The following is a 27,215-nucleotide window of genomic DNA, read 5'->3' on the forward strand; positions in this document are numbered from 1 at the left end:
ACGGTTTCCACAAATATATTAAGAATAAAAAACTATCTTCAACATTAATAATGGTTCTTATTATTATCAATAATTGAGCATCAATAATAATTGAGCAGCAAATCAGCATATTTGAATGATTTCTGAAGGATCATGTGACACTGAAGACTGGAGTAATGATGCTGAAAATTCAGCTTTAATCACAGAAATAAATTAGGGTTTACTATATATTCGCATAGAAAATATATATTTTAAATTGTAATAATATTTCACAATTTTACTGTTTTTACTGTATTTTTTATTAAATAAATGCAGCTTTGGTGAGCAGAAAAGACTTTTATTCAGTTAAAAATCTTAATTATTCCAAACATTTCACTGGTAGTGTATATCAAAATATATGAATGTCCTCATTTTTTTTAATTTTCATTATGGTTGTTTTTTTTGTTGTTGTTTTTGTTTTGACATGATCACCCTATTTTTCTGATCTCACACTGTTATTTCCTGATCTACCTCTAGGTGGAGACAAATGATCATTGTATTATTGTCACGCCATATCTTGATTCTGGATCTGAAACAGAGTTTGTCAAAGGATGTAATCACCTCTCATATGACATAACGGTTTTGATTCAGCATTTGTATTCATTGTCTGTCATTTATGTAGGAAATATTTCAGGACTGTCATCCAGTTCACTTTCTGAACTCGAGAGCACATGGGGTGGCAGAAAACTCCAGAAACATTTCCAGGTAAGTTTCCACTATGCACTTTTTGAAACTAAAGATCAGATCTTTAAAAAAGTGTGTAAAAGGATAATTAACATATTATGTTAATGTTATGTTAATATGTCCTTTTGTATGATCTGCTTTATTAAGTCTCAAAATTTTTTCTGATTCTTCATTTAACAATTCATTTGACTTTAATTTAACACACCGCATGACTATTTAAATAACCTGTAAAAACCAAAGGTGGTTTAAATTGTGAAAAACCTGCAGAACAGTGACCGCACAGCCTATTTTACATACATAAAATTCATTTTCACCTAAAACCTTGATGTTCACTGCAAAAATGATGTTCTTCCTCAGTATTTCTGTCTTGTTTTCCAGCACAAATATCTAAACATTCTTAAATCAAGATACATTTACTGGAGAAGCAAAATGACTGAAGATATTAAAGCTTGTTCAATGAAATTCATCAAAATTAATTGATTTCATGCTTAAAACAAAAACACATATCTGCCAATGCGGTTAGAACTATAAACCTAATTCAAAAGGGAAAACAAGATTATTTTCCTGACTCCAATGGCAGATTTTTTTTTTTTTTTTTTTTTTTTTTTTTTTTAAGCACAATTCACTTAATTTTTCTTGATTTAAGAATATTTTATGGAGCCCTGCACATGACATGCAGGATGTGTCTATTAAAGGATTAGTTCACTTCAAATTTTAAAATTTCCTGATAATTCACTCACCCCCATATCATCCAAGATGTTCATATCTTTCTTTCTTCAGTCAAAAAGAAATTAAGGTTTTTGAGGAAAACATTCCAGGATTTTTCTCCATATTGTGGACTTCACTGGGGTTCAACAGGTACAATGCCTACGTCACGCGTGACCTTTCCAACGTGATTACGTAATGCGTGGCGCATCGCAGAGCAGTCAAGGCGAGCATTTGTGGTTAAAAAGTATACAAATTTTTTTTTTTTAGAAAATGGCTGATGGTTTCTCTAGATAAGACTCTTATTCCTCTTCTGGGATCATGTAGAGCTCTTTGAAGCTGCACTGAAACTGACATTTGGACCTTCAACCCGTTGAACCCCAGTGAAGTCCACTATATGGAGAAAAATCCTGGAATGTTTTCCTCAAAAACCTTCATTTCTTTTCGACTGAAGAAAGAAAGACATGAACATCTTGGATGACATGGGGGTGAGTAAATTATCAGGAAATTTTAATTCTGAAGTGTAATAATCCTTTAAGCACAACCAAAACAATGTTCTTCCACAAAATGCATGCAGTTTTGTTTTTAACCACTAGAGGGCCAAAAGTTGCATAGTGTACCTTTAAAGCAACTTCTCAGGTATATACAGTATGTGTGCTAGTAATTTGTCAATGTAATCCTGCTCTCTCTGCTCCACTGTGTTGGTCAGGTGTATGTCTCTAGAGGGCAGCAGTCTGTTCCTGAGGGACGTGTCGGGGCCCGAGGGGCCGCTGCAGAGACTCATCACATACGCAGACTGGGTCACCAACTGGGTTTCTGCTGAACTAGTCATCTGTGACTCGGTCAAGGTGATTCCTCAGATTTCATTGAACATTTGCAAATCATGCAAATGTTAAGAATAAAACTGAATGTTCACAACAGAATAGTTTTGAAGCAGGGTTATTATCATTAACTAAAGCTAACTTTTCATAATGTCAGGTGTGTTTGAATATTTCATTGTATTTGTGTTTTATTTTCAGGCACAGACGGCTTTACTCACTCGGTTTCTTGCTGTTGGCAAGTACTGCTACGAGACAAGAAACTTTGCCACCGCCATGCAGATTTTGTCGGGGCTGGAGAATGTGATTGTAAGGCAATTACCGGTAAGAAACGAAACCGCACGTAATCCCTTTTTCCGAATCGTGCCACGGTTCCCTCTAAGTGATAAATTATCCCACATTGAGAGAGTCGTAACCTCATAAGCTCGACTGTATTTGGCATTTTTACTTTATCTTATCTGCCAGCTCCAGCAGCTGAAATGTTAATTGCATGTTCCTTTAAAGTGATTAAACACTAACTCTATTTTGCAGCCTATTTAAAAGCATGAAAGGGTTATAATCGACATACATTCAGCATTTTGTGCAGAAACAAAACGGTATTCATCATATTTGGTGTGAAATGAAATTGCATGATAAATGGATCTCATAAGCCATGCTTATTCCCATCTTAATTAGTTTTACAGCAGTTCTCCTTCTTTTGTTGGGTTTGTATGTCGAACGGCAGGCGTGGAAGCAGCTGTCGGTGAAGGTGTGCGAGGTTTTGGAGGAGCTCAGGGCTGTGCAGGTGAGACGCTCGCATCCAGAAGAGCTTATCATACTCACACACTGACCACGACATACAAGTTGCGTTCCAAATGATGCTCTATACACTATGCAGTTATGCACTATGTACTTATGCACTATGCACTATTTACTTATGCACTATGCTCTTATGCACTATGTACTTATGCACTATGCATTTATGCGCTTACGCACTATGAGCTTACACACTATGCGCTTATGCACTATGTAATTATGCACTATGCACTTATGTACTATTTGCTTATGCAATATGCGCTTACGCACTATGTACTTATGCACAATGTATGCACAGTGCACTTATGCACTATGTGCTTGTGCACTATGCGCGTATGCACTTATGCACTATGTAATTATGCACTATGCGCGTATGTACTTATGCACTATATGTGCTTATGCACTATGCACTTATGCACTATGCGCTTATGCACTATGTACTTATGCACATTCTATGTTATATTGCCATTCACCATTAGAGTCTGGTGTCCTACTAAATATTAGCTTAATTAATTTTTAAACAGAGTCTGAAAACATGCTTATCATTACAGAGGTGTATTGAAGCCATTGTTTGTGTGAATTGTATTTTTAATGTTGTTTGGAATAAATTATACATTTATGCATTTGTCCGATGCTTTTATTCAAAGTGACTTGCATTGCATTCAGGATTTGCGTTTGATCAGTTCATGCATCCTCTGGGAATTGAACCCATGACCTTGGTGTTGCTAGCACCATGCTGTACTTTTTTGAGCTACAGAACTAAGTCCCATAGATCCTAAAATTTCTGAGAATAGTGAGGTCTGTTAATGATAAGTTCGGCTCTTGTTTCAGGTCTTTCTGAAGAGTGATAATCTGTGTCTGATGGAGGGAGGGAAGCGTCGAGGGCGGCCGACTCTCCCAGACGCTCACATCCTGGCCATGCACGTACAGCAGCTGGAGATCGGCGCGTTCACCATGACCAGCGGATCATACAAGTGGCCCAAACTGAGGTCTCATCAGTGCACTTACATTTACATTTATGCATCTAACAGACGCTTGTGTCCAAACTGACATCACAACTTGATGCAACTTCTTTTAAGGCCCCAATATACTTCTAGCATAGACTGTCTAGCATACACTTTTTTGGGCTTCAAAATCTTGAGCCCCCATTCACTGCCATTATAAAGCTTGGAAAAGCCAGGATATTTTTTTATATAATTCTGATTGTATTCGTCTGAAAGAAGATAGTCATATAGACCTAGGATGGCTTGAGGGTGAATAAATAATGGGAAAATTTTTATTTTTGGGTGAACTATCCCTTTAAGCATTCGCGTTACTATAGTACCTACACAACTCAACTTCTGCTCACGCACACGTACACTGCAGGAGAGACAGCTGCTAAGGGCAAAGGTCACGGACAGTCAGATGTGGCGGTAATGACGCAGCTGGTGATGCTGCATGCTGGTATGTTGCTCTCCAGGTGTGTGTGTGTGTGTTATGAGTTTGGAGCAGATGGTGTATGATTGGAAATCCTATGCCCGGGGACATGAGTCCATGCCAGGTGCCCGTAGGGCTGTGTTTGTCGGCAGATTCGGAGGTGGACACGCAGCTGGTTGTTGTACATCTGTAGCTCACGGTGCACAGAATCAGGTCACTTGCATACACACATTTAAATACTGTGCTGAAAAAAAGAATTTTGTCTGGACTTAAACTCACTGCAATGATTTATGAATTGAGTTGATTCTTAAAGGCCCCGAGATAATCACGGCGAAGTTCTTTTTTCGTTCTTCTCTTAGGGGTAAAAAGAAGATTAAAATACGTGACCGGCGAACATCCCAATGCCGTCCACATTTAGATGAAAATGTAAATATGTGCTGCACACTTTCCTCTCAATAACAAAATAAACAACAATAATGACAGTGGTGAGAAACAGTGTCTGATCACAGCGATGTAGATATTGTATGTCCAGTCATGTCATGATTATTTATATAGCACTTATAGATATAGCACAATAGATTACTATTAAACATGAACGAAACAGTCTGTGCCACTTTCAGTTAGAATTACAACTTCAGTTTCTACTATAAAGCTATTCGCGTCTGACCTCGACGGACTGAACAGAAAAAATGAACCGGAGAAGATCCACACCTCAAAGAGGCGGGGCCTCATAGCCACACCTACCTATTACATCATAGCCATACGGACCAATGGTGTTTCAAAGGTGTTTACTAGTCAGAGCAAACTTTTACAGAAAGTTCCTTATTATTATTACTAAATAAAAATATAAAAATGACTAAAAAACAAAAACAAAATAAGAAACATTGTAATATTTTACTATAAAATAAAAAATTGAGTATTTAAGAAAAGTAATATGTTATTTTACATTACAACTGTAAAATTACAATATTACTATTATTATTGCTACTGTTATTATTTTTATTCTTACTAAATAAAAATATTAAAATTACTTAATAAAATCAAATAAAACCATTTTCCCTGAAAATTAAAAAACTGAGTATTTAAGGAAAATAATATAATATAATAATAATTGTATTTTACATTACAACTTTAAAATTACAATTACAATATTTATGGCTGTCTATATACAAAAAATTACTAAATAAAATCAAATATAATCATTTTCCCTGACAATTAAAATACCGAGTATTTAAGGAAAGTATAATAATAATAATAATTTTACAAGTTTAAAATTACAATTATAATATTAATGGCTGTCTTCATTTCTCGGGATTTTAATTTGTCAGGGAGCCCTGGAAGCTTCTCTTTTATAAACAATAGACGGTTTCTTCTTATTCCAAGTTTGTGAAGATAATTGATGCATGTTGCTTTTCAAATGCACACTTATAAGTGAGCCAAACTCTCAGCAGATGCAGAGATGAGTTTGTGTGGAGCAGTTTACTGCGAACCGTGTTTTATGTTTTATGTTGTATGTGCTGCTCTGAGTTCATGAGCTGCTCGTGTGTTAATGAAAACAAAGCAGCGCTTCTCTCTGAAACACACAGAGCTTGTATTTATTTAATTAAATGCAGCCTTTGCCTTTTCATAATCGCACTATAAGCCACCATATGATTTCGGTTTTATTTTGATTAATCGTACAGCCCTACAAACACCACTCAGATTTTCTGCAAAATGTGAAAATATGATTCTTTTTTAGACCATTCCCTCTGGCATCTATAAAGGATGTGATGTGTTGAGTCTTGTTTGTGACACGCTGTGCTTCTCTCCTCTCAGGAACATTGCGCGTGTGGTCAGTCAGATCCATGCGTTTCAGGAGCATCTCTATTCCTACCCTCCTGACCTTGAGCTGCAGTCGTACCTGCGTGGGCGAATTGCACGATTCAGCAAGTGTGACGTCCCCCTCCTCGCCTCCGACAACGATGCCAACTTCAACCAGACGGCCAGCGATCGCTATGCACACAGGATCCAGGACACACTGCGCAGAGTCAAAGCCTCGTTTCAGTGACCGAACGAGCGCAGTCCTAAAGCGAGATGGCACAGATGTGGACGCAAACCACCTGTGAAACTCAAGCCGTATCATGTCGACTCTTTACGGATACTAATGAGGAATTCTGTGCCAGAAAACATAGATACTGGGATTGCACAGGACGTGAGTGTTTTAACTGATGGATTTCCTCATTAATAGGACTTGGTTACGCATCTTTACCAGCCTTCGCTTCAGTATAACATGCTCATACAAACCAGTTTCCGTTTGATGAATGGATGGTTCACTTTAAAGGACAAAGACTTTAATCAAGTTTTTTGACAGCTACACAACCAAATAATTTAGTCTGGTTATATATAGATTTATTGATGATAATTATTGAGAAATGATTAATTATATTAATACATTTTAGTTAAGATTCAACCTTTTGAAATCGAGGCGCTTGAAACTCCTCCAGAGAATAGAGAAAAGTATTATACTTTTAAAAATAGACTATATTTCTACACCGTGGTAAAGTAATCTTAGAAAACTGACATATTTTGTGCATAAATTTGAGTATAATTTAACTTGTTGCATTTGCATCTCTCCATTTTGTAATGTTCTTTAAATTGGGACACTTTTGTCATTTCCCTGTTTTAAAGTTCACATGCATATTATTATGCGTCTTACTCATTAGAATTGAACTTAACATGGTCCCTCTGAGTGAAAATTATTTCTGCCTGATTTATTCCCTGTCGTAACAGCCCTATATTTTAAAGAGGACCTATTATGCTCTTTTTGGGCTCTACTAGAACAGGTTTTCATGCTTAAATGTTCATTATTTTCCTCATATTCTCTATTGTTGCAGCTCCTCTCTTCCCAGTCTGTCAGTAACACTCTGTTTAGTTCCTGTCTCTATGAAGCCCCTCATTCTGAAAAGCACAATGTGCTCTGATTGGTCAGTTGGAGCAGTGTGTTGTCATTGGTCAAGCGCTTCAAGCGTGTTTGGGAAATGTCCCACCCCTTACCATAACCGTCAGTTTCAACACACTACTAACTAACTCAATCAGGCCCCGCCCCTTTGTTCTGCGTATGAATTATTTAAATGAGCAATATTGTGACATGTTCCCGGAAGAAAACTCAAGACTACAATGGAGGCGTTTCAGGGAGTTCAGAAACAGTGACACTGATATAGAGAATAACTCCTGCTGGAGGGACTTTGGAAACGTTTTTCATGCTCAAACAGCAACATTACACACTAAAGACAGATGTAAAAAAGCATAATAGGTCCTCTTTAAGAAAACCTTTGGTTTGAATTGTAAGCATATTATCAATAAGGATTTTCCTAACTTAAGGTGTTTGTTGTAACTGGCTCCTGATCTTTTGTTAATGTAGTCACTCTGGATAAAAGCGTGGCTTAACCAATAAATGTAAATATACCTGATGTCTCCAGGTTTCAGTCTATGAATAATATTTTAGACTTGAATAAAACCAGCTGATTTAGACAAGAAGCACATTGTTTACAGTGCAGGATTATAAATTATAGAAGTGTTAAAGGGTTAGTTCACCCAAAAATGAAAATTCTGTCATTTATTACTCACCCTCATATCGTTCAACACCCGTAAGACCTTCGTTCATCTTCGGAACGCAAATTAAGATATCTTTGATGAAATTCGATGGCTCAGTGAGGCCTGCATTGACAGCAAGATAATTAATTAATTTCAAACGTTCAGAAAGCTACTAAAGACGTATTTAAAACAGTTCATGTGGCTACAGTGGTTCAACCTTAATGTTATGAAGCGACGAGAATACTTTTTGTGCACCAAAAATAACAAAATAATGACTTTTCAACAATATCTAGTGATGGGCAATTTCAAAACACTGCTTCATGAAGCTTCTGAGCTTTACGAATCTTTTGTTTCGAATCAGTGGTTCGGAGCGTGTATCAAACTGCCAAAGTCACGTGAACCATTGAAATTTCAAAATGTTTCGAAACACTTGTGACGTAACAAAGCCTTGTTTACTGAAATCGCGTGACTTTCACGCTCTGAACCACTGTTTGATTGTCCTTTTGCTAGCTAGATATCAGCCTGTTAGCATTGTTTGAAAATATCAGTCATTCGGTATAACCAAAAGTGTCATTCGGTAAAACCGAAATTTTTGTTAAACCGAATGACTTTTTTGGTGACAAATTTTGTCCATCTTGTAAAAAATGACAAAAGCAGTGTTAATAGATTATAAAAACACTTAACACTTAATAAAACTTCAAAATTTATTATATCTCCATTATGTTTTTTTACACTGTTAAAAACCTTATACATCAATGACCCAAATAACATAACATTGTCTCTAGTTCATTTTACTTAACAACAAACACATACAACCAAAACAAACATAGCCTAGGCCTAATTAAAAAGCAAAATTAAAAAACTTGCAAAGAAAAAAAAACGGCTTGAACAAACTTTAGGCTAGATTCAACCTTCATGAGTCACAATTCATGAACGTGCTGTGAACTGCAGTTAAATACGTTTAATCATTCTATTATTGCATAACATCACTAAAACCCTGTAAATAACCATTTTTGTCCCACAAACCATGCCCCACCACACATTTTCACTGACTGAAGTACCGTCCCACTTTTTGAAACCACATTTCCTAAAGTGGGTCACTGGGAAAAAAAATATAAAAAAATATAAAAAAATATAAAATATATAGTTTATACATACAAAGTTATAATATTTTTGATGGGCAAACATTTCATAAGCACATTGGATCAAAAAGTACCAGGACTGTTTTGTTTAAAATGAACTTATACTCCTTAACATTGAGCTTTGGGTGGATTTCGAGGTGCTCCCCGTTTGATGATTTGCTCCACCTTCATATATGACCTGACATTTGAGAGGTTATGTGATTTTGATCACATGGCACCTCAGCTTTGTCTAACCCATATAGTTTCACCGGTATGTATTTACATATGTCCCACTTTACGGCAATTCACCCTGTGTATTACTAAACTGTAAACAAAATAGCTCTCAGTTGAAATCTCAGTTACTGGATATGACCTTCTTGTTTATGCAAAAAGCATCATCACACTCACAATCCTTCATATTTTATTCAGTAACACTGTTCGCGTGATTTTTTATTATTTTTTTGCTGAAAATGTTTTTGTTTTTGAGCCTCTGATGTGAGACTGTCTGACCATTAAACGAGATTAATTGTTTTCAGACCTTCACAGATCTGCTCGTTTCTTGGAAGCCATGATATCTTATCCGAATTAAATAATGAGCGTTCGAGCTCTGCGGTTTGTTTCGGAGTTTCACGCGGAGGCGAGGAAACGCGCGCCCCCGGAGGCGCAGTGGCGCGCGGCGGATCCTCCTCATTGTTCTGTGACGGATCAAAGCGCTTCAGATAAAGGCTTTAATTGCGAGTCAAAGAGCTCGAGCCTCCTGCACTATAGATCATTGATAAAGGAAACAGTCAACATGCCGTTATCGTCATTGTCCAGCTAAACGATCCTTTCAAAGGCTCCGTCTCTCATTCACAGACATTCAAATACAGTCAGATAACGCCAAAGCCCTGATTAACTGCAGACCTCTGTTGCAAAGCTGCTTCACATGCCATTATTTCTGATTATCGCGAATATTATTGAATCACAATCTGTGCTGTTTTGTTTGATCATGAAACCTCAAATAAACATAATTAGGCCTCTATGAAGACTTTTGAATTGAGTTGCTGGATATATAGATACTCGGATTGCCGTATTGCGTGGTAAACTTAAGATTTACATTGTTGCAGCATTAAATATGCACAGGCCTACGTGCACATTTATGCATATGCATAATTCAAATTTAGTCCATTATAAAGAAATCAGTGCAAGTGTTGCCCAGTTGTAGGTTATTGGTGCAAGTATATTTTCAGTGTGCCTGAGTTGTTGAGTTGAGTCAGTGGATCAGGCCTTAAGCTTGTCCGGGTGTGAATTTGCATTTGAACTGCTGGTCAATCAAAGTTAATTGTGTTGCTACTGTAATCCCTTTGATCCGTGATGTTTGCCAATGTCACCAAACGCTGAGACGGTGGCGCCAGAGGCTCCGCGGGACATCAGCATGTGTTAATGCAGGGCCATTTGAACCGCAGTGACGTCACACCTCTGTTTCCACTGTTCTGAAACACAGACACATATCAGAAACTTACATAGGCTATACAAAGAGAAACTACTTTTTTTTTTTATCTTGAAGCAACACATAGTTTTTGTTTTGTTTTTTCACTGATGTCACAATAGAATAAGCATAAAAACCCTAAAATAGTATTTAGAGGCTGAGTTTGTCAAATGCCAGGATGTAGGAGCAGATATGTTGAAAAGTCGTAGAAAAAATAAAGTTTTTATTAATTTTTTTTATTAGAATCGCAGGATTTATATTTTCCAATGATGTCACGGAACAGAGTAAGTCATAAAAACCTAAATATTATTTAGAGGCTGATATATAAGCAAAATTCGTCAAATAATAAATTTTAGGAACAGATGTATAAAGGTATATATTGCCAAATATATATTTTATGCACATTATATTTTTAACTTAACATATATATATAAAAAAATTATATATATAGTTTTTTTTTTTATTTGTTTTAATTTTTTATTTATTTTAATGTTTTGGAAATGTTTTACTTTCTTCTGTTTTCTACTATTGTTTTGTTCTATTTTACTATAAAGGTATACATTGCCAAATATATATTTTATATGCACATTATATTTTTAGCTTAACATATTTAACTTTACATATATATATATATATATATATATATATATATATATATATATATATATATATGTATATATATATATATACAAAATTATAATGTATATTGTAATTCTGTTTATTTTATTTGTAGTTTATTTAATAATACAGAGGTTTGAATATAAGATAATTATAAAAAAAATATTTGTTTTTTTTATTTTTTATTTATTTTAATGTTCTGACCATTTTTTTTTTTTTTTTTTAGAAATGTTTTATTTTCTTCTATGTTCTACTGTTGTTCTGTTTTACTATAAAGGTATATATATATATATATATATATATATATATATATATATATATATATATTAAACAAAATGATAATATAGGGTGATTTCAGGTTGATTGGGACACTATTCCAATTCATCTCAATGGCAAAACGTGTCCCAATCACCCTGAATTCACCCCATATATTATAATTCTGTTTATTTGGTAGTTTAATAATACAGAGGTCTGAAGGCAAATTAAGTCAAATACCATGATTAATTATTGGGAATATCTTGAATATTTGTATAAAACATTTAAAACGTTTTCTGGCCGTTTCAGCTTGTTGTTGTTGTTTTTTTACGTTTCTACCCTTAAAGCTTCAAGTTTCCATTATTACCGCTGCAGTTTTCCACATAAACGCGCCACTCTGGATCCAGTTGTTCTGACACTCATCTCTGTTTGAAGAGGATGCAGACAGCTGGATGAGCCAGAGGTTCTCACAGACAAGCTGGCGCCAGGCTTTCACACAATCACAGGATATGTAAAGACTTCAATAACGAGCCATTAGGCCTAATGATTGAGAATCGATCAGGCGTTAACTCCTCCATGCATATGTTAATGTGATCCCGGGACGAGCTATATATATGGAGGCCGCTTCTGGAGGCCTGGCAAACACTCTTGGATTGTACTCGGATAGATTCACTTCCTCTGCTCGGAGAAAATACAAACAGCAATCATGGTGAAGAAGTTTTCTGTGGACTGGCTCGCTCAAAGCTTTCATGATTCGGCGCCTCAAGCAGTTCTGGAGCCGGAGAAAAAGACGCACAGGCCTCACGTGCCGTGTGTGGTTCAGCCGAGACCCCCGACGTCTTATGACAAGGTTTATTTGCAGCCAAAACCAAAGGTCACCAAAGCTGAACAGAAACCAGAATCCAACAAAGAAGCCATAACTCCGGCTGCACCAAGAAATTGCTCATCTCCAAGCTGTAAGTACTCATTGACTTCACAAATCGATTTCGATTAATTTCTATTGATAGTATAAATGACAACTGAGCGTGTTTTAACGTTATACATCATTCAGTTTCAGAAAACAGCGGTTATTCATCCGGTTATGAGAGTGAAGCGGCCGCGTCTGAATGCGCGTCAGTCGAAGATGGAAACGACGTGGAGAAAGATGGCGCGACGCGCAGAATCAGAACCAAATTCACACCGGAACAGATCGACAAGCTTGAAAAAATCTTCAACAAGCACAAATATCTGGATGCGGGAGAGAGAGTGAAAACAGCCCTGAAGCTCAATCTGTCAGAAACACAGGTGAGACGCGTTTATCAAACTTTATAATCTTCATTTTGGTACTTTATTTACATTCAGTAAATGCTTTCTCCAAAGCTGTGAACAATAGAACATATTTTTAAATACGCATGCGCTTTGCTCGTCAGGTCAGAACCTGGTTCCAGAACCGCAGGATGAAGCTGAAGCGCGAGGTGCAGGAGATGCGCGCGGACTATCTGCTGCCTCCGATGGTTCTGCCGCACGTGCACCCGGTTCAGTACCACTGCTACGACAGACAGCGACTTCCGTTTCCTCAAGGCCCTCTGATGCATCAGATCCCGTCGCAGCAGCACATGATGCCACATCTTCCTCATCATCACCTCATGATGCCAAGGCAACATTACTACTGAAGACGCGTTTAAAGACTCTTTGCTTTAAAACACTTAAATCACATTCTGTGTGCAATATCTGTACAGTTTGTAAAAAAATTATAGCGAGGTAAATGTTTAAGTAAAAAGAAGAGTTTATTTATGAAATAAAGTATGTTTATGCCAAAGTTTGCTTGATGGTTTGTTCGAACTTTACAAGCTTAAAGTTCACATTTGATAGAGTGATTAGATCTGAAGAATCTGCTCAAACGCGCTTTATCTTAGTTATCTTAGTTTATTTAGACATTATTTAGGAGTTTTCTTGGATCATTCCACATTCATTTTGTAAGTTAAAGCCATTTATTGATCGTCACAACCACGTTTCATGGCTCAGTTGTGGCATTACCTCATGCGTAAAACATTAAAATATCTCAACACATGGGATGAAAGAAAAATCGTCTCTTTTTAAACCCAGTACAAATTTGAAAAAGAATGAAAAGCAACATATTCCAGTTGATATTAGTGACTATATATGGTATAGCATAAATAAACTTCAGAAAATAAAGGTTCAAATGATAACCAGATGGTTTTACACCATTTTAGAACTTTTTATTGTCTTCATTTGCTTGAAAACCCACACAGAAACCTACAATGTACATCAAGACTTTTATATCCAAATAACAATACGCATGGTTCTTTTAATATTGCTACGGTGCTGCATTAGTCCTTGAAGAATTTAGGGCAAACATGATGCCATTTGTGCACATTGGGATAAGGAAGACCTACAATAATATGAGTGAGATTTATTTAAATCAAATGTAGGCGCCAAAGAAACCCTAAACAAACCAGGCCAGGCTATTGATCCTCAGGAGCCGCTGCGCCACAGCCTCATACCGCGCTTTCATATGCGTGTCAACTCATTCTGTTTGTCTCCGCCGCACTTCAAACGAGACATAACGAGCAGATCATGGTCAACAATTAGTCCTAATTAAGTCGCCCATTGATGAGTTTACACTCGCCACATAATCCCTAGAGACTGGCTCCATCATGTCTGGGTTGTGTGTGTGTGTGTGTGTGTGTGTGTGTGTGTGTGTGTGTGTGTTCACGTTGACCGTGTTGTTACAGTGGAGATGCATTTATTGATTGCCCTGTAATATCAGCTCCGTGATAACATTAAAACTAACTAGACCTGGTTACTGAAGGCCAATCGAGGTCAATAACTTCAATAAAATCAATCATACAGCTCATAACGCGTGACTAAGTCATTATTTCATACCATCATTGAGGCATATCTCACAACAATGTGGTCTTTTTCAGTCCAACCCAAAATATTCAACATCATCTCCTAGCACTGCGTGGGTTTGTATTTGGCGTGCTATTTATAAACTGAAATGACTTTTTGCATGCATATGATACGCAATGGGTAGGATTAGTGGTGATAGGGGCGTTTTATTTGCACGCCGAAAACTGCGCATCATATACAGTTGGGCTCAAAAGTTTACATACCCCTTGCAGAATCTGGAAAAATGTGAATCATTTTAACAAAATAAGAAGGATCATGAAAATTGCATGTTATTTTTTTATTTAGTACTGTCCTGAATAAACCATTTCACATAACAGTTGTTTACATAAAGTCCACAAGACAAAAAATAGCTGAATTTATAAAAATGACCCTGTTCAAAAGTTTACATACCCTTGATTCTTAATACTGTGTGTGGTTACCTGGATGATCCACGACTGTTTTTTTATTTTTTTGTTTTTTTTGTTTTTTGTGTGTGTGTTGTGATGGTTGTTCATGAATCTCTTGTTTGTTCTGAGCAGTTAAACTAAGCTCTGTTCCTCAGAAAAATCCTCCAGGTCCTTCAGATTCCTCAGTTTTCCAGCATCTTTTGCATATTTGAACCCTTTTCAGCAGTGACTGTATGATTCTGACATCCATCTTTTCAGGTTCAAACATTCACTGATGCTCCAGAAAGAAACGCGACGCATTAAGAGTCGGGGATGTAAACTTTTTCATATGCAGGCCGAAAAAAATTGCGTATCATATGCACGCCGAAAAGTGCATATTATATGCACATCAAACACACGCCAAACAGAAACAGAAAATCGTGTCAGAAAAACTGATACGCACTTTCATGAGATCGGGCTCAAATATTATATTATGTGTTTATTAAGGTTCAGCAAAGACTTTTGATTCCTTTTTCTTGAAGTTGCATTATTGCTATTTGGTTTCTTGATTAATAATGCCATCAGTCATCAAGATTATTCAAGAGTTTTACAGGCAAAATATTATTTCAGCCTTTCTACTTCAAAATTCAAAGAGTTACTTGCCATTTCTATGTAATTATTTGTACAATTTACTTGCAAAGAAAGTAAATCCTAAACCCATTTATTATTGTAATATAAGACTTTATGTTTAATTAAATTGAACCTGTGTGCATGCAGTATATCTCATTGGTATATCTCATTTAAAATATATGAAATTCTCCAGCGCAAACTCGTGGGACTCGCAGAAGTTTGTGAGGCGCCAGAGACGCATTTAAATCTTCGCCATTCGACATCAAACACTTTTTTTCTTTTCCTCTCGATCAGCACCATGTAGTTCTCATTGACAGAAGACAAAAGAGGAGAAACACCCTCAGTAGACATCAGGTTTGGATAGAGAGCCTGTATGCTTCTGCAAAAGGCCAATATTCCACACCCATGATGTCCAAATGAAAACGCATTTAATGATTTAATGCAATAAACACGCATATTCTGAATTTACATAGATTGGAACTACAGATTCAACTATAATGGGGATCAAGACTTAATCCGACTGTAAGTAAAACAGCGATCCACCCAAAGCCACTCTTTCACTCTTTCATCTTCACATTATCGGCCGATGGATTATGTCTTGTCTTGAGTGGATGACCATTGATTGTATCAATGTGGATCAGCGCTGATGATTATTCATCTGTTCTTCTCAGGTACTTGAGGTGCTCAGACACGGTGGCGCCTGGATATCACAAGTACTCTGAACGTGTGAACAAGCCCATTGCGACATATATTAGCTTCAATTACAACACCCATCACAGAGTTATAATTCCGCCGAGAGTCTCTTTACGCATGCAAATGACCTTCATAAAGTCAGGCCTGAGCAGAGGAACTACAGCTGATCAAATTGTGTTTAGACATTGTCAACTAAGAGGAAACATCATGTCCAAGAAGTTCTCCGTGGAGTGGTTGTCCCAGAGTTTCCATGACCAGGATAATTCACACAAACCATGTGCAACAGAAGCGCTCCATCTGATTGGAGAAGTGGAGAACAAGGCCCCGTCTTCCCCTACAAGTGAGTATGACTCTCTCACCGCGCTATCCGGGTAATTCTGGCTTTTGAAACGCATCTAACAGGTTCTTCCCATCTCATCAGATAGTTGTGGGTACACATCGGCCTCTGAGAGCGATGTGGGTGAAGACAGTGAAGGAGAATCCGGGCCGCAGCGCCGCGTCAGAACCAAGTTCACCTCCGAGCAGATCTCGCGCCTGGAGAAAACCTTCAGCAAACACAAATACCTCGGAGCGACTCAGAGACGGAAAATAGCAGAAAAGCTGCATCTGTCTGAAACACAGGTATGCATGAGAGAAGCTGACGTGTTTATGCCGTAATTCTTGTGATATTTTAAATGATTTGATGTATTTTCTATTTGTAGGCCCTAAACTTTAGAACAAGCTTCAGTTTAATGTCAGATCAGTTTTTGAAAACATTTTTATATTTTAGCTTTTGAATAAGTTTTAAGTTTAGGCTGTACATTTCTCTAATTATTATTATTATTTTTACTTTACTCTATTTTATTATTTATTTTATTTTAAAGCATAAACAAAAACATTAGTGTTTAATTATGGATTTTTTTTTATTTTAAAAATTATTTATTTATTTATTTTGAATTTGCATTTTTAACATCTCATATTATAGATACCATGTTTACCAATATATATGCAGGTAATACTGGATTTTTATTTTTTTATTTTAAAGCATAAACATTAAAAACATTAGTGTTTAATTATTTATTTTTTATTTTAAAAATTATATAAATTTATTTATTATTTATTTTGAATCTCATTATAGATACCATGTTTACCATTGTATATGCAGGTAATAATGGGATGTACAAGTTTTGTATTATTTTACTTTATTTTATTTTATTTTTAAAAAATTATATAAATTTATTTATTTATTTAGAATTTGCATTTTTAACATCTGAATTCAGGTTGATTTGGGACACTTTTTCCCAGTGGCAAAAAGTGTCCCAATCAACCTGAATATATATATATATATATATATATAGATAGATAGATAGATAGATAGATAGATAATAGAGTTTTGTGATTAAAAGCGTATTGCACTTTGGTTGAACTCTTCTTGTTTTTAAATGTGCTCTTTGAGAATTGAATTTCGACACTGATATTTATTTCAATATGTATATATGTATTTTAGGTGAAAACATGGTTCCAGAACAGACGGATGAAGCTGAAGCGGGAGGTTCAGGACATGCGCGCTGCGGAGTTTTTTGTACCGTCTGTTCTGCCCCCGGTGACGTCATTTCAGCACCACGCCATGAGCGGACAGCGCTCGCGCCTCTATTACCCCGCGCGTGCACTGCAGCGGATTCCAGTGCCGCAACAGCAGCAGCACCTCCACCCGCTGCTGTTTGCTCCCTGTTACTTTTAAACATTTTCTTTGATTTGAAATGATCTGTAATCTAGATGTAATATAAAAAGTGCCCCAAAAGGGGGGTTTTGTAAGTAAAATTTAGAAGCAAGCACTGTATGTAGTTCTATATATAAACATCTATATGTATGTACATAAATATTGTCTTTACGCAAAATATGAAGAAAATAAACAAATAATGCGCTGACTCTATCAGGCGTTTGCAGTAATTTTAATTATCAGTCGAGTCTATATTATTTAATCACTTTATAAAGAATAATATGAAATCAATAAAATGTAGGACACCAATATCAAACCGTTATTACATAGTCATACTCATAAATTCATCAAAATGCATAAATGTAAACTTTGATGTAGCCTATATAGTGATTAATTAATTAATGTCCCATTTGCTAGTGACTGAAATCTATATATTTTCCTATATATGGTGGCCAATTAATCATAATGCTCTTGTTTTTGATTCTCAAAACCTCAATATGTTTGGCGTCGGGACTGTATCTGGGGCCTCATTCATAAAATGTTGCGTAGAAACCCTACAAACCATCCTTCCTCAAATGTGCGTACGTGTGATTCAGAGCACGAACGTACGCGCGCACACAAAAAAACGTGCGTACGCCTGCTTAGAACATGACAAAGACCATTGTTATAAATATGAAGATTGGCGCAGATTTGAGCGTACGCTAAAGCAATGAGTCTCTCATCTGGTCTAGTGTGTTTATTTGCTCGTGTGGGCAGATCCAGCGCGACAGAAGCTCTCGAGCCATTAGCACCTTGAGAAGAACATCAAAGCCACTGTAACGAGCAGATGATTGAGATCCACTGAGATCAGTTGAGTTTGAATGGAGAAGTTCACACCCGCTGCAGAGGCGACAAACTCTGGCGCTATGAAGTCTGCCCTGATCCTGATCATTGAGTGAATGTGAGCTGAAGATCAGGTGTTAATAAAGCCAACAAACCTCGAACACACTCAGAACACGTGACGTCTCTTTAAACATACAAATACAGTTACAAAAGCCTATACAATTCTTCAATGCTTTATTATTTATGTTACTTTGGATTTTGTTATATTATTTCATTCAAAGATTGCGACTAGTGTCTACTACTACTACACACACACACACACACACACACACACACACACACACACACACACACACAAAAAAGCTTTTCCCTGACTAATTATTTCAGTGAATTTATTTTTAATAAGTTTCTTTTTGTACACTAAAAAATGCTGGGTTAAAAACAACCCAAGTTGGGTTGAAAATGGACAAACCCAGCAGCTGGGTTAAATGTCTGCTCAACCTGCTGGGTAGTTTTATTTAACCCAACTATTGTTTAGAAATTACTATATGTCTGGCTTAAAATGAACCCAAAATGAGGCACATAATTACTAGAGGAAACAATAATAATCAGAAGGTGAACATTAATTATTATTCAATAAACTTATTAATAAATGTTCATTTATTAAACACATTAATATATGTTAATTTCCAACATACTTTGGGTTCATTTGAAGCAACAATACAGTCATTTTTGAACAATTGTTGAGTTAAATAAAACTACCCAGCAGGTTGAGCAAACATTTAACCCAACCGCTGGGTCAAAACAACCCAATCACTGGGTTTGTCCATTTTCAACCCAACTTGGGTTGTTTTTAACCCGGCATTTTTAGGGTGTACATTATGAACATAATGACATTAGCTTTTAATTACTGATTTGATTTGATTTGCACTTTTACTATCAAATTGCTAAACACCGTTTTGACCAATATATGAAAAGTTTTGCTCGGGAAACCTGGGAAAAGCCAATAATTAAAAAATCAGAACATATTAAAAGATTTTGTGTGTTTGTGTGTTTGTTTCAGGCAGGCGTGTGTAACCCTATATTTCAGGACTGGTTTGGTTTGTCTGAAAAAAATTTAATCTGCTCAGATAATAAGGTGAGAAAGTCAAATGGTATTTTTATTATTGTGTGCCTTATATTTACATATTCACAGGAAAACATATTGTTCACAAATGTAACAGTAACACATCTGTTTATGTACTCACAGTTGGTATGAGGAACTCTTTAGTAAAATGTTTTCCATTAATGTCATGAGCAAAATGATGTCAGAGACTGGGTCAGAGAGCCACAGGGAGGCAGTGCTCTCCTACTGTATGAGTGTGAAATGTACATCAGCTTCATTTCTGTGTGCCTTCAACTAAACAAAACGTGTGAACTGGATGATTATCAAATCAATCTATATGATGATCTGAATAGATCTAATGCTCTTTCACTGGTGATTATTCAGCTGTTGTGAGATTAATGAGCGTGTTGATGGTGCTGATCTCAGACAACTATCATGCAAAACATTCACTCTACATTTACTATTGTCATGCAAGTCACTGAGACTGTGCATCTGTTGAAACCCTGCACTGTACAACACCAAAAACAACCGTATAAATGATGATGAGATCTCTACAGAAGCCCATTCCTGCCACATATGAAAAAAAAAATCATGCTTTGGAAAATTGTAATATGACATAAAAAGTTGAAATTATGACATATAAAGTGATAATTATGATTATAAAAAGTCAAAATAATTCATAATTATGAGAATTATGAGAAAAATTAAAATTATGACTTAAAAAGACAAAATTATATTAGTAATATTTATGAGATGAAAAGTTGAAATTGACAGTGAATCAGTAATGAGATGAAAAATTGAAATTATGACATTAAAAAGTCGAAATTGACTTCAAAAGTTAAAAAATTTATAACTATGACATAAAAAGTTAAAATGATGACAGTAGTATTTATGAGATGAAAAATCGAAATTATGACAAGTTAAAATTATGACTTAAAACCACCATTATGACATTAAACTATCAAAATTGAGACAAATTGAAATTGACATACTAAGTCTAAATTATGACTTAAAAAGTCAAAATTATATTAGTAATATTTATGAGATAAAGTTGAAATTGACAGTGAATCAATAATGAGATAAAAAATTGACATTAAAAGTAAAAAAAAATAGCTGTCATAAAAAATCAAAATTATGACAGTAGTATTTATGAGATGAAAAGTCAAAATTATGACATACTAACTCGAAATTATGACTTAAAAAGTAATAATTATGACATTAAAAAGTAAAAAATGAGAAAATAGAAATTATGACAGTCAAAATTCATAAAAATGAGATTAGAAAGTCAAAACGATGACATTAAAAGTCGAATTTATGACTTTTTGTGTAATATGACTTTTAAGGTCATAATTTTAGTCTTAAAGTCATAATTTCGATTTGGTATGTCAATTTCGACTTTTATGTAATAATTATGACTTACAAAAGCATTATTTTTTTCTTATGTGTCAGAAATGGGCTTCTTAGATATAATTGAAGATCCAGCTAGAAATACTGTTTACACACAAATGTTGCTGCACAAACAGATTTGACTTGATTTTCTCTGTGACACAAAAGATTAAGACTGGAGTAGCAGACAGTGTCTGTGTTTCCTCAGCAGGCCGGTGATGAGGATGAGGAGGATGAGGAGGAGCACAGCTGCTGTAATGAGCGCAGGAGGGAAGCAGCCCGTCTGCGGACACTTGCTGTCTTTGATTTGATGTAATGATTTCCTCAGGCCTGTTCCCATGATACCTGTATATGAGCTCTCCATTTATCATCCCTTTACTGTGCTAGACAGACTGATTTTCTAGTTGACTGCATGAAAAGCTGCAGAGTCCTTAATTTAGACAGAAAGAAAGAGTGAATGACATGAACGACTGAAGCTCATTCCTGTTTGTAGACGTTTATCAGGAGGATCCACAAATTATGGGGTAAATAGAGCTTTTTAATAATGTGGTAAAAAGATTGACAAAACATAACTAACACACACACACACTAATAAAAGTAATGTCGTCATGTATTTATATTTATTTTTATATATGACGACAGCTTTATTAATGTTTTTCATTTGAATTTGCATTTTTACCATCTCATTGCTACCATTTTGACCAATATATGATGTAGTTTGAGTTTATAATATCTAAAAAAAATATTGGCATATAAAAAATAAATTAGTGTGGTAAAAGGCTTTTATTTTATTTTATTTTATTTTATTTTATTTTATTTTATTTTATTTTATTTTATTTTATTTTATTTTATTTTATTTTGTTTTATTTTATTTTGTTTTATTTTATTTTATTGCATTTTATTGCATTTTATTTTATTTTATTGCATTTTATTGCATTTTATTTTATTGCATGGTTTTTTATACCATGTTGACCAATATATGATATAGTTTGTTTTTTGAAAGTGTAATAGTCTTATGTTATGTTATTTATCATATTTATTTTATTTTGCATTTTATTGCATGATTAGAAAAAACTGAGAGCAGAAAAAATTATCTTTTTATTTAGTCATTATCAAAAGAAGACAAACCAAACAAGCCAGGCAAAAAAAATGAAGTCCAAACACACTTGAGAATCCTTCCAACCCACTTTATTCAATTAAACAAGTCAGTGGAACTCACATTGACTTTTATTTTGCATCTAAAACTGAAGATTAAACACATTTTCAGATGGTGTCAGCATCATTAGTTTTAATGATCCCCGGTGTGCTGAACGCTCCTGCAGGTGACGCTCGGGTGGAATACCTCTGCCGCCCCATTTTCCCATGCCCTATGCCTCTTTAAAGCTACATCTCAAAGAGGTATATGCATAGGAAAAAGGAACAGCGAGTGGAGTCAGACGGGAAGCCGGGAACACCTCGAAAGATTGAGACAATGAGAGACAGATCAACATTATTAAAACATAATTATAATGCTCAAAATGAGAAAAATACATCAGTAAACATATACAAGTTTGGAGGGCACTATTAAAAACAGGCCCTTTTTTTGTTTGTTTGTTTGTTTTGGTCAAGCTACTTGATTGAAACATGTCCTTTTCAAAATGTTAAACTGTTTCAAGTCCATTTAACATGAAGCAATCATGTTTGAAAGAGAAACCTGATACAAAATCAATTGTTTAAATAAAGTGAACAGCATCAAAAAATCATTTTGGTTCCCCAAAGAACCGTTCAGTGATCAGTTCCATTCCATTCCATTCCATTTCGGAACATTTAAAAAACATTTTAAAAATCTAAAGAACCTTCTTCCATTATAAAGAAGATTCCTTTGATATTAAAGGTTCTTAACGGAACCATCAATGCCAATAAATAACCTTTATTTTTAAGAGTCATAGTAAACTCATGAGCAACATAAATTCAGTCCAAACTTTTGACAAGTTATGCATGCGCTTCCTCCCATTCATTAAAGTTAAACATAGTTAAACTGAAAGCATAATCAACAGAAAGACATTTGTTGTTGCTCATATAGAGACTAAAAAAGCGTGGCTTACCGAACTCCACACCAGGACGATCTCCTCTGGAAAACTGATCCTCTGGGAATTTATTCCTTAGGCGAGACCTTGAAGATGTTTCAGGAAGACACAGTAACTGTTTGCAACACTGAGTCTCGGCCCTCCTCCTCCTCCTCCTCCTCCTGCAATCTTAAATTTAGCACAAAAACAACACATTGTTTAGCGGATGGGGTGCTGGCATTGGTTGGCACAGGTGCCTGTCATGGTGCTGTTTTGGGGCAGATGGTCACTATCTGGAGCCTGGACGTCAAAGGCAGGAGGAAAGCAGAGATTTTGGGACACAGCGTTCTCTGATGGCTGTAATGTTTCTTATCTGTCAGGGTCTCCCACTCTCCCAGCGGACAGAGGCTCCGTCTCCCATGATTCAACACACTCAAGGACCCGGGCAAGGCCTCTTGGAGAGGAATGAGGACACACACACACACACACACACACACACACACACACACAGACTAAGCTTTCAGGCATGTCAAGGTTAGCACAGAGTCCCACTCAACAGGGAGAAATACGAGCGAGTGTTTGACTGTTTTCCTCCAGGGTCGTCTGACCCGAGTCTCGGCTTTCATACATTATAGCTCATGCTTTTCATAAAGGATCACTGTAAATATTCTCCCAGTGAGATATTTACAACTGTCGAGGGCACATGCTCACTACAGAGGGATTGAATGTGTGATAGGGTTTGAAAGAGTTTTGAGTAGTGCAGGTGAAGTGTGAGATGTGCTTTTATCAAGATAATGTGACATCCATGTGTTATATGTTATTTCAAATCATGAGCTTATAGGTGAATATCACCTAAACATGGCCCCAACGTCAAAGGAAAAGAATGTGATTGAATTTTGGGAAACGCTTTATAGTTTAGGGTTCAATCCTCACTATTAACTAGTTGCTTATTAGCATGCATATTACTAGGATATTGACTGTTTATTAGTACTTATAAAGCACATATTAATGCCTTATTCTGCATGACCATATTCTTAATCCCTTAATCCAATACCTAAACTTAACAACTACCTTACTAACTATTAATAAGTAGTAATTAGTTTACCGAGGCAAAAGTCGTAGTTAATAGTGAGAATTGGACCCTAAACTAAAGTGTGACTGAATTTTGTATTGTGAATTAAGTAAATGAAGCATATGAAACATTTTCATGTATGTATGTATGTACAGTATATACTCTTAAAGGGGTAGTTCACCCAAAAATGAAAACCCTCATGTTGTTCCACACCCGTAAGACCTTCGTTCATCTTTAGAACACAAACTAAGATATTTTTGATAAAGTCCGATGGCTCAGTGAGGCCTGCATTGAGAGAAAGACAATTAATACTATCAATGCACAGAAAGCTACCAAAGACGTATTTAAAACAGTTCATGTGACTATAGTGGTTCAACCTTAATGTTATGAAGTGACGAGAATAGTTTTTGTGCGCCAAAAAAACAAAATAACAACTTTATTCAACAATATCTAGTGATGGGCGATTTCAAAACACTGCTTCATGAAGCTTTTGTTCCGAATCAGTAGTTCAGAGCACGTATCAAACTGCCAAAGTCACATGATTTCAGTAAACGAGGCTTCGTTACATCATAAGTGTTTCGAAATTAAATGGTTCACCACTGGGGGGCGTGACTTTGGCAGTTTGATGCACGCTCCAAACCACTGATTCGAAACAAAAGATTGTTAACACTTTAGTATGGGGAAAAATTCTCACTATTAACTAGTTGCTTATTAGCATGCATATTACTAGGATATTGGCTGTTTATTAGTACTTATAAAGCACATATTAATGCCTTATTCTGCATGACCATATTCTTAATCCCTTAATCCAATACCTAAACTTAACAACTACCTTACTAACTATTAATAAGTAGTAATTAGTTTACTGAGGCAAAAGTCGTAGTTAATAGTGAGAATTGGACCCTAAACTAAAGTGTGACTGAATTTTGTATTGTGAATTAAGTAAATGAAGCATATGAAACATTTTCATGTATGTATGTATGTACAGTATATACTCTTAAAGGGGTAGTTCACCCAAAAATGAAAACCCTCATGTTGTTCCACACCCGTAAGACCTTCGTTCATCTTTAGAACACAAACTAAGATATTTTTGATAAAGTCCGATGGCTCAGTGAGGCCTGCATTGAGAGAAAGACAATTAATACTATCAATGCACAGAAAGCTACCAAAGACGTATTTAAAACAGTTCATGTGACTATAGTGGTTCAACCTTAATGTTATGAAGTGACGAGAATAGTTTTTGTGCGCCAAAAAAACAAAATAACAACTTTATTCAACAATATCTAGTGATGGGCAATTTCAAAACACTGCTTCATGAAGCTTTTGTTCCGAATCAGTAGTTCAGAGCACGTATCAAACTGCCAAAGTCACATGATTTCAGTAAACGAGGCTTCGTTACATCATAAGTGTTTCGAAATTAAATGGTTCACCACTGGGGGGCGTGACTTTGGCAGTTTGATGCACGCTCCAAACCACTGATTCGAAACAAAAGATTGTTAACACTTTAGTATGGGGAAAAATTCTCACTATTAACTAGTTGCTTATTAGCATGCATATTACTAGGATATTGGCTGTTTATTAGTACTTATAAAGCACATATTAATGCCTTATTCTGCATGACCATATTCTTAATCCCTTAATCCAATACCTAAACTTAACAACTACCTTACTAACTATTAATAAGTAGTAATTAGTTTACTGAGGCAAAAGTCGTAGTTAATAGTGAGAATTGGACCCTAAACTAAAGTGTGACTGAATTTTGTATTGTGAATTAAGTAAATGAAGCATATGAAACATTTTCATGTATGTATGTATGTACAGTATATACTCTTAAAGGGGTAGTTCACCCAAAAATGAAAACCCTCATGTTGTTCCACACCCGTAAGACCTTCGTTCATCTTTAGAACACAAACTAAGATATTTTTGATAAAGTCCGATGGCTCAGTGAGGCCTGCATTGAGAGAAAGACAATTAATACTATCAATGCACAGAAAGCTACCAAAGACGTATTTAAAACAGTTCATGTGACTATAGTGGTTCAACCTTAATGTTATGAAGTGACGAGAATAGTTTTTGTGCGCCAAAAAAACAAAATAACAACTTTATTCAACAATATCTAGTGATGGGCAATTTCAAAACACTGCTTCATGAAGCTTTTGTTCCGAATCAGTAGTTCAGAGCACGTATCAAACTGCCAAAGTCACATGATTTCAGTAAACGAGGCTTCGTTACATCATAAGTGTTTCGAAATTAAATGGTTCACCACTGGGGGGCGTGACTTTGGCAGTTTGATGCACGCTCCAAACCACTGATTCGAAACAAAAGATTGTTAACACTTTAGTATGGGGAAAAATTCTCACTATTAACTAGTTGCTTATTAGCATGCATATTACTAGTATATTGGCTGTTTATTAGTACTTATAAAGCACATATTAATGCCTTATTCTGCATGACCTTATTCTACATCCCATAATCATACCAAATACCTAAACTTAAATGCTACAACAACAACTACCTTACTCACTATTACAGTTTTTCTCAGTCGCTTTGGCACATTTCTCAGATCACAACTGAAATTCTCAAAACTACTCGTTCAACCTCCACATCATCTAGTCACTTGTGCACATCATAAAAGCAGTTTCTCATTCTTTTGAACAAATTGCAAATGCTTTGGTACATTCATGCAATTGATTATATACAATTGTCTGCTGTTTCCTACATTATCAATTGGTTATGTCATGTTGATCAAAATATATTATACGGTTCCCTGTTGAATATTCTTATCCCTCAAAACATCTAGGCATTAGTTCCTTGCATAAGTCAATAAAAAACTAGTTGTCATAAACTGTCAAGCATATTTTCTATACATTTCTATTCTATTCTTTATTTCTGTTTTTTGTAAATGTGTCCTGAATTGCGTAGGTGAATTTTGAATTTGTAAAGCATTAGATCAACCAATGATCAATATATATATTTGTCTTTTTGTTTATATTGCAATGACATTGCAATGTGAT

At 35.6% G+C, this 27,215-nt stretch overlaps 3 protein-coding genes and 1 long non-coding RNA gene across 6 annotated transcripts in view; 3 read left to right on the plus strand and 1 right to left on the minus strand.

Moving 5' to 3' along the window:
- LOC127525224 (kinase non-catalytic C-lobe domain-containing protein 1) overlaps positions 1 to 7,885 on the plus strand; it is a 46,250-nt gene extending 38,365 nt beyond the window's left edge. For all 3 annotated transcript variants that reach the window (XM_051917620.1, XM_051917619.1, XM_051917621.1), the window contains 6 exons: positions 641 to 723; positions 2,117 to 2,255; positions 2,427 to 2,549; positions 2,950 to 3,009; positions 3,852 to 4,009; positions 6,252 to 7,885. In XM_051917620.1, the coding sequence (XP_051773580.1) occupies positions 641 to 723; positions 2,117 to 2,255; positions 2,427 to 2,549; positions 2,950 to 3,009; positions 3,852 to 4,009; positions 6,252 to 6,483 (795 nt within the window). In that variant the 3' untranslated portion in view covers positions 6,484 to 7,885. The remainder of the gene's footprint in view (positions 1 to 640; positions 724 to 2,116; positions 2,256 to 2,426; positions 2,550 to 2,949; positions 3,010 to 3,851; positions 4,010 to 6,251) is intronic.
- Positions 7,886 to 8,699: 814 nt separating this feature from the next.
- LOC127525226 (uncharacterized) lies at positions 8,700 to 11,967 on the minus strand. Its single transcript, XR_007933284.1, has 2 exons — positions 11,839 to 11,967; positions 8,700 to 10,602 (listed from the first exon to the last, which is right to left on the minus strand). It is a non-coding gene; the product is annotated as an uncharacterized LOC127525226 (long non-coding RNA).
- A 105-nt stretch (positions 11,968 to 12,072) lies between these two features.
- Positions 12,073 to 13,258, plus strand: vox (ventral homeobox). Its single transcript, XM_051917622.1, has 3 exons — positions 12,073 to 12,427; positions 12,523 to 12,755; positions 12,881 to 13,258. The coding sequence occupies exons 1-3, from the start codon at positions 12,178 to 12,180 to the stop codon at positions 13,121 to 13,123; spliced, it is 726 nt and encodes a 241-aa protein (XP_051773582.1). The 5' UTR covers positions 12,073 to 12,177; the 3' UTR covers positions 13,124 to 13,258.
- Positions 13,259 to 16,279: 3,021 nt separating this feature from the next.
- vent (ventral expressed homeobox) lies at positions 16,280 to 17,831 on the plus strand. Its single transcript, XM_051917856.1, has 3 exons — positions 16,280 to 16,412; positions 16,494 to 16,693; positions 17,559 to 17,831. The coding sequence occupies exons 1-3, from the start codon at positions 16,280 to 16,282 to the stop codon at positions 17,790 to 17,792; spliced, it is 567 nt and encodes a 188-aa protein (XP_051773816.1). The 3' UTR covers positions 17,793 to 17,831.
- Positions 17,832 to 27,215: the final 9,384 nt, after the last annotated feature.

The sequence above is a fragment of the Ctenopharyngodon idella genome, chromosome 13 (assembly GCF_019924925.1).
Source record: "Ctenopharyngodon idella isolate HZGC_01 chromosome 13, HZGC01, whole genome shotgun sequence".
Classification (NCBI taxonomy): Eukaryota; Metazoa; Chordata; class Actinopteri; order Cypriniformes; family Xenocyprididae; genus Ctenopharyngodon; species Ctenopharyngodon idella.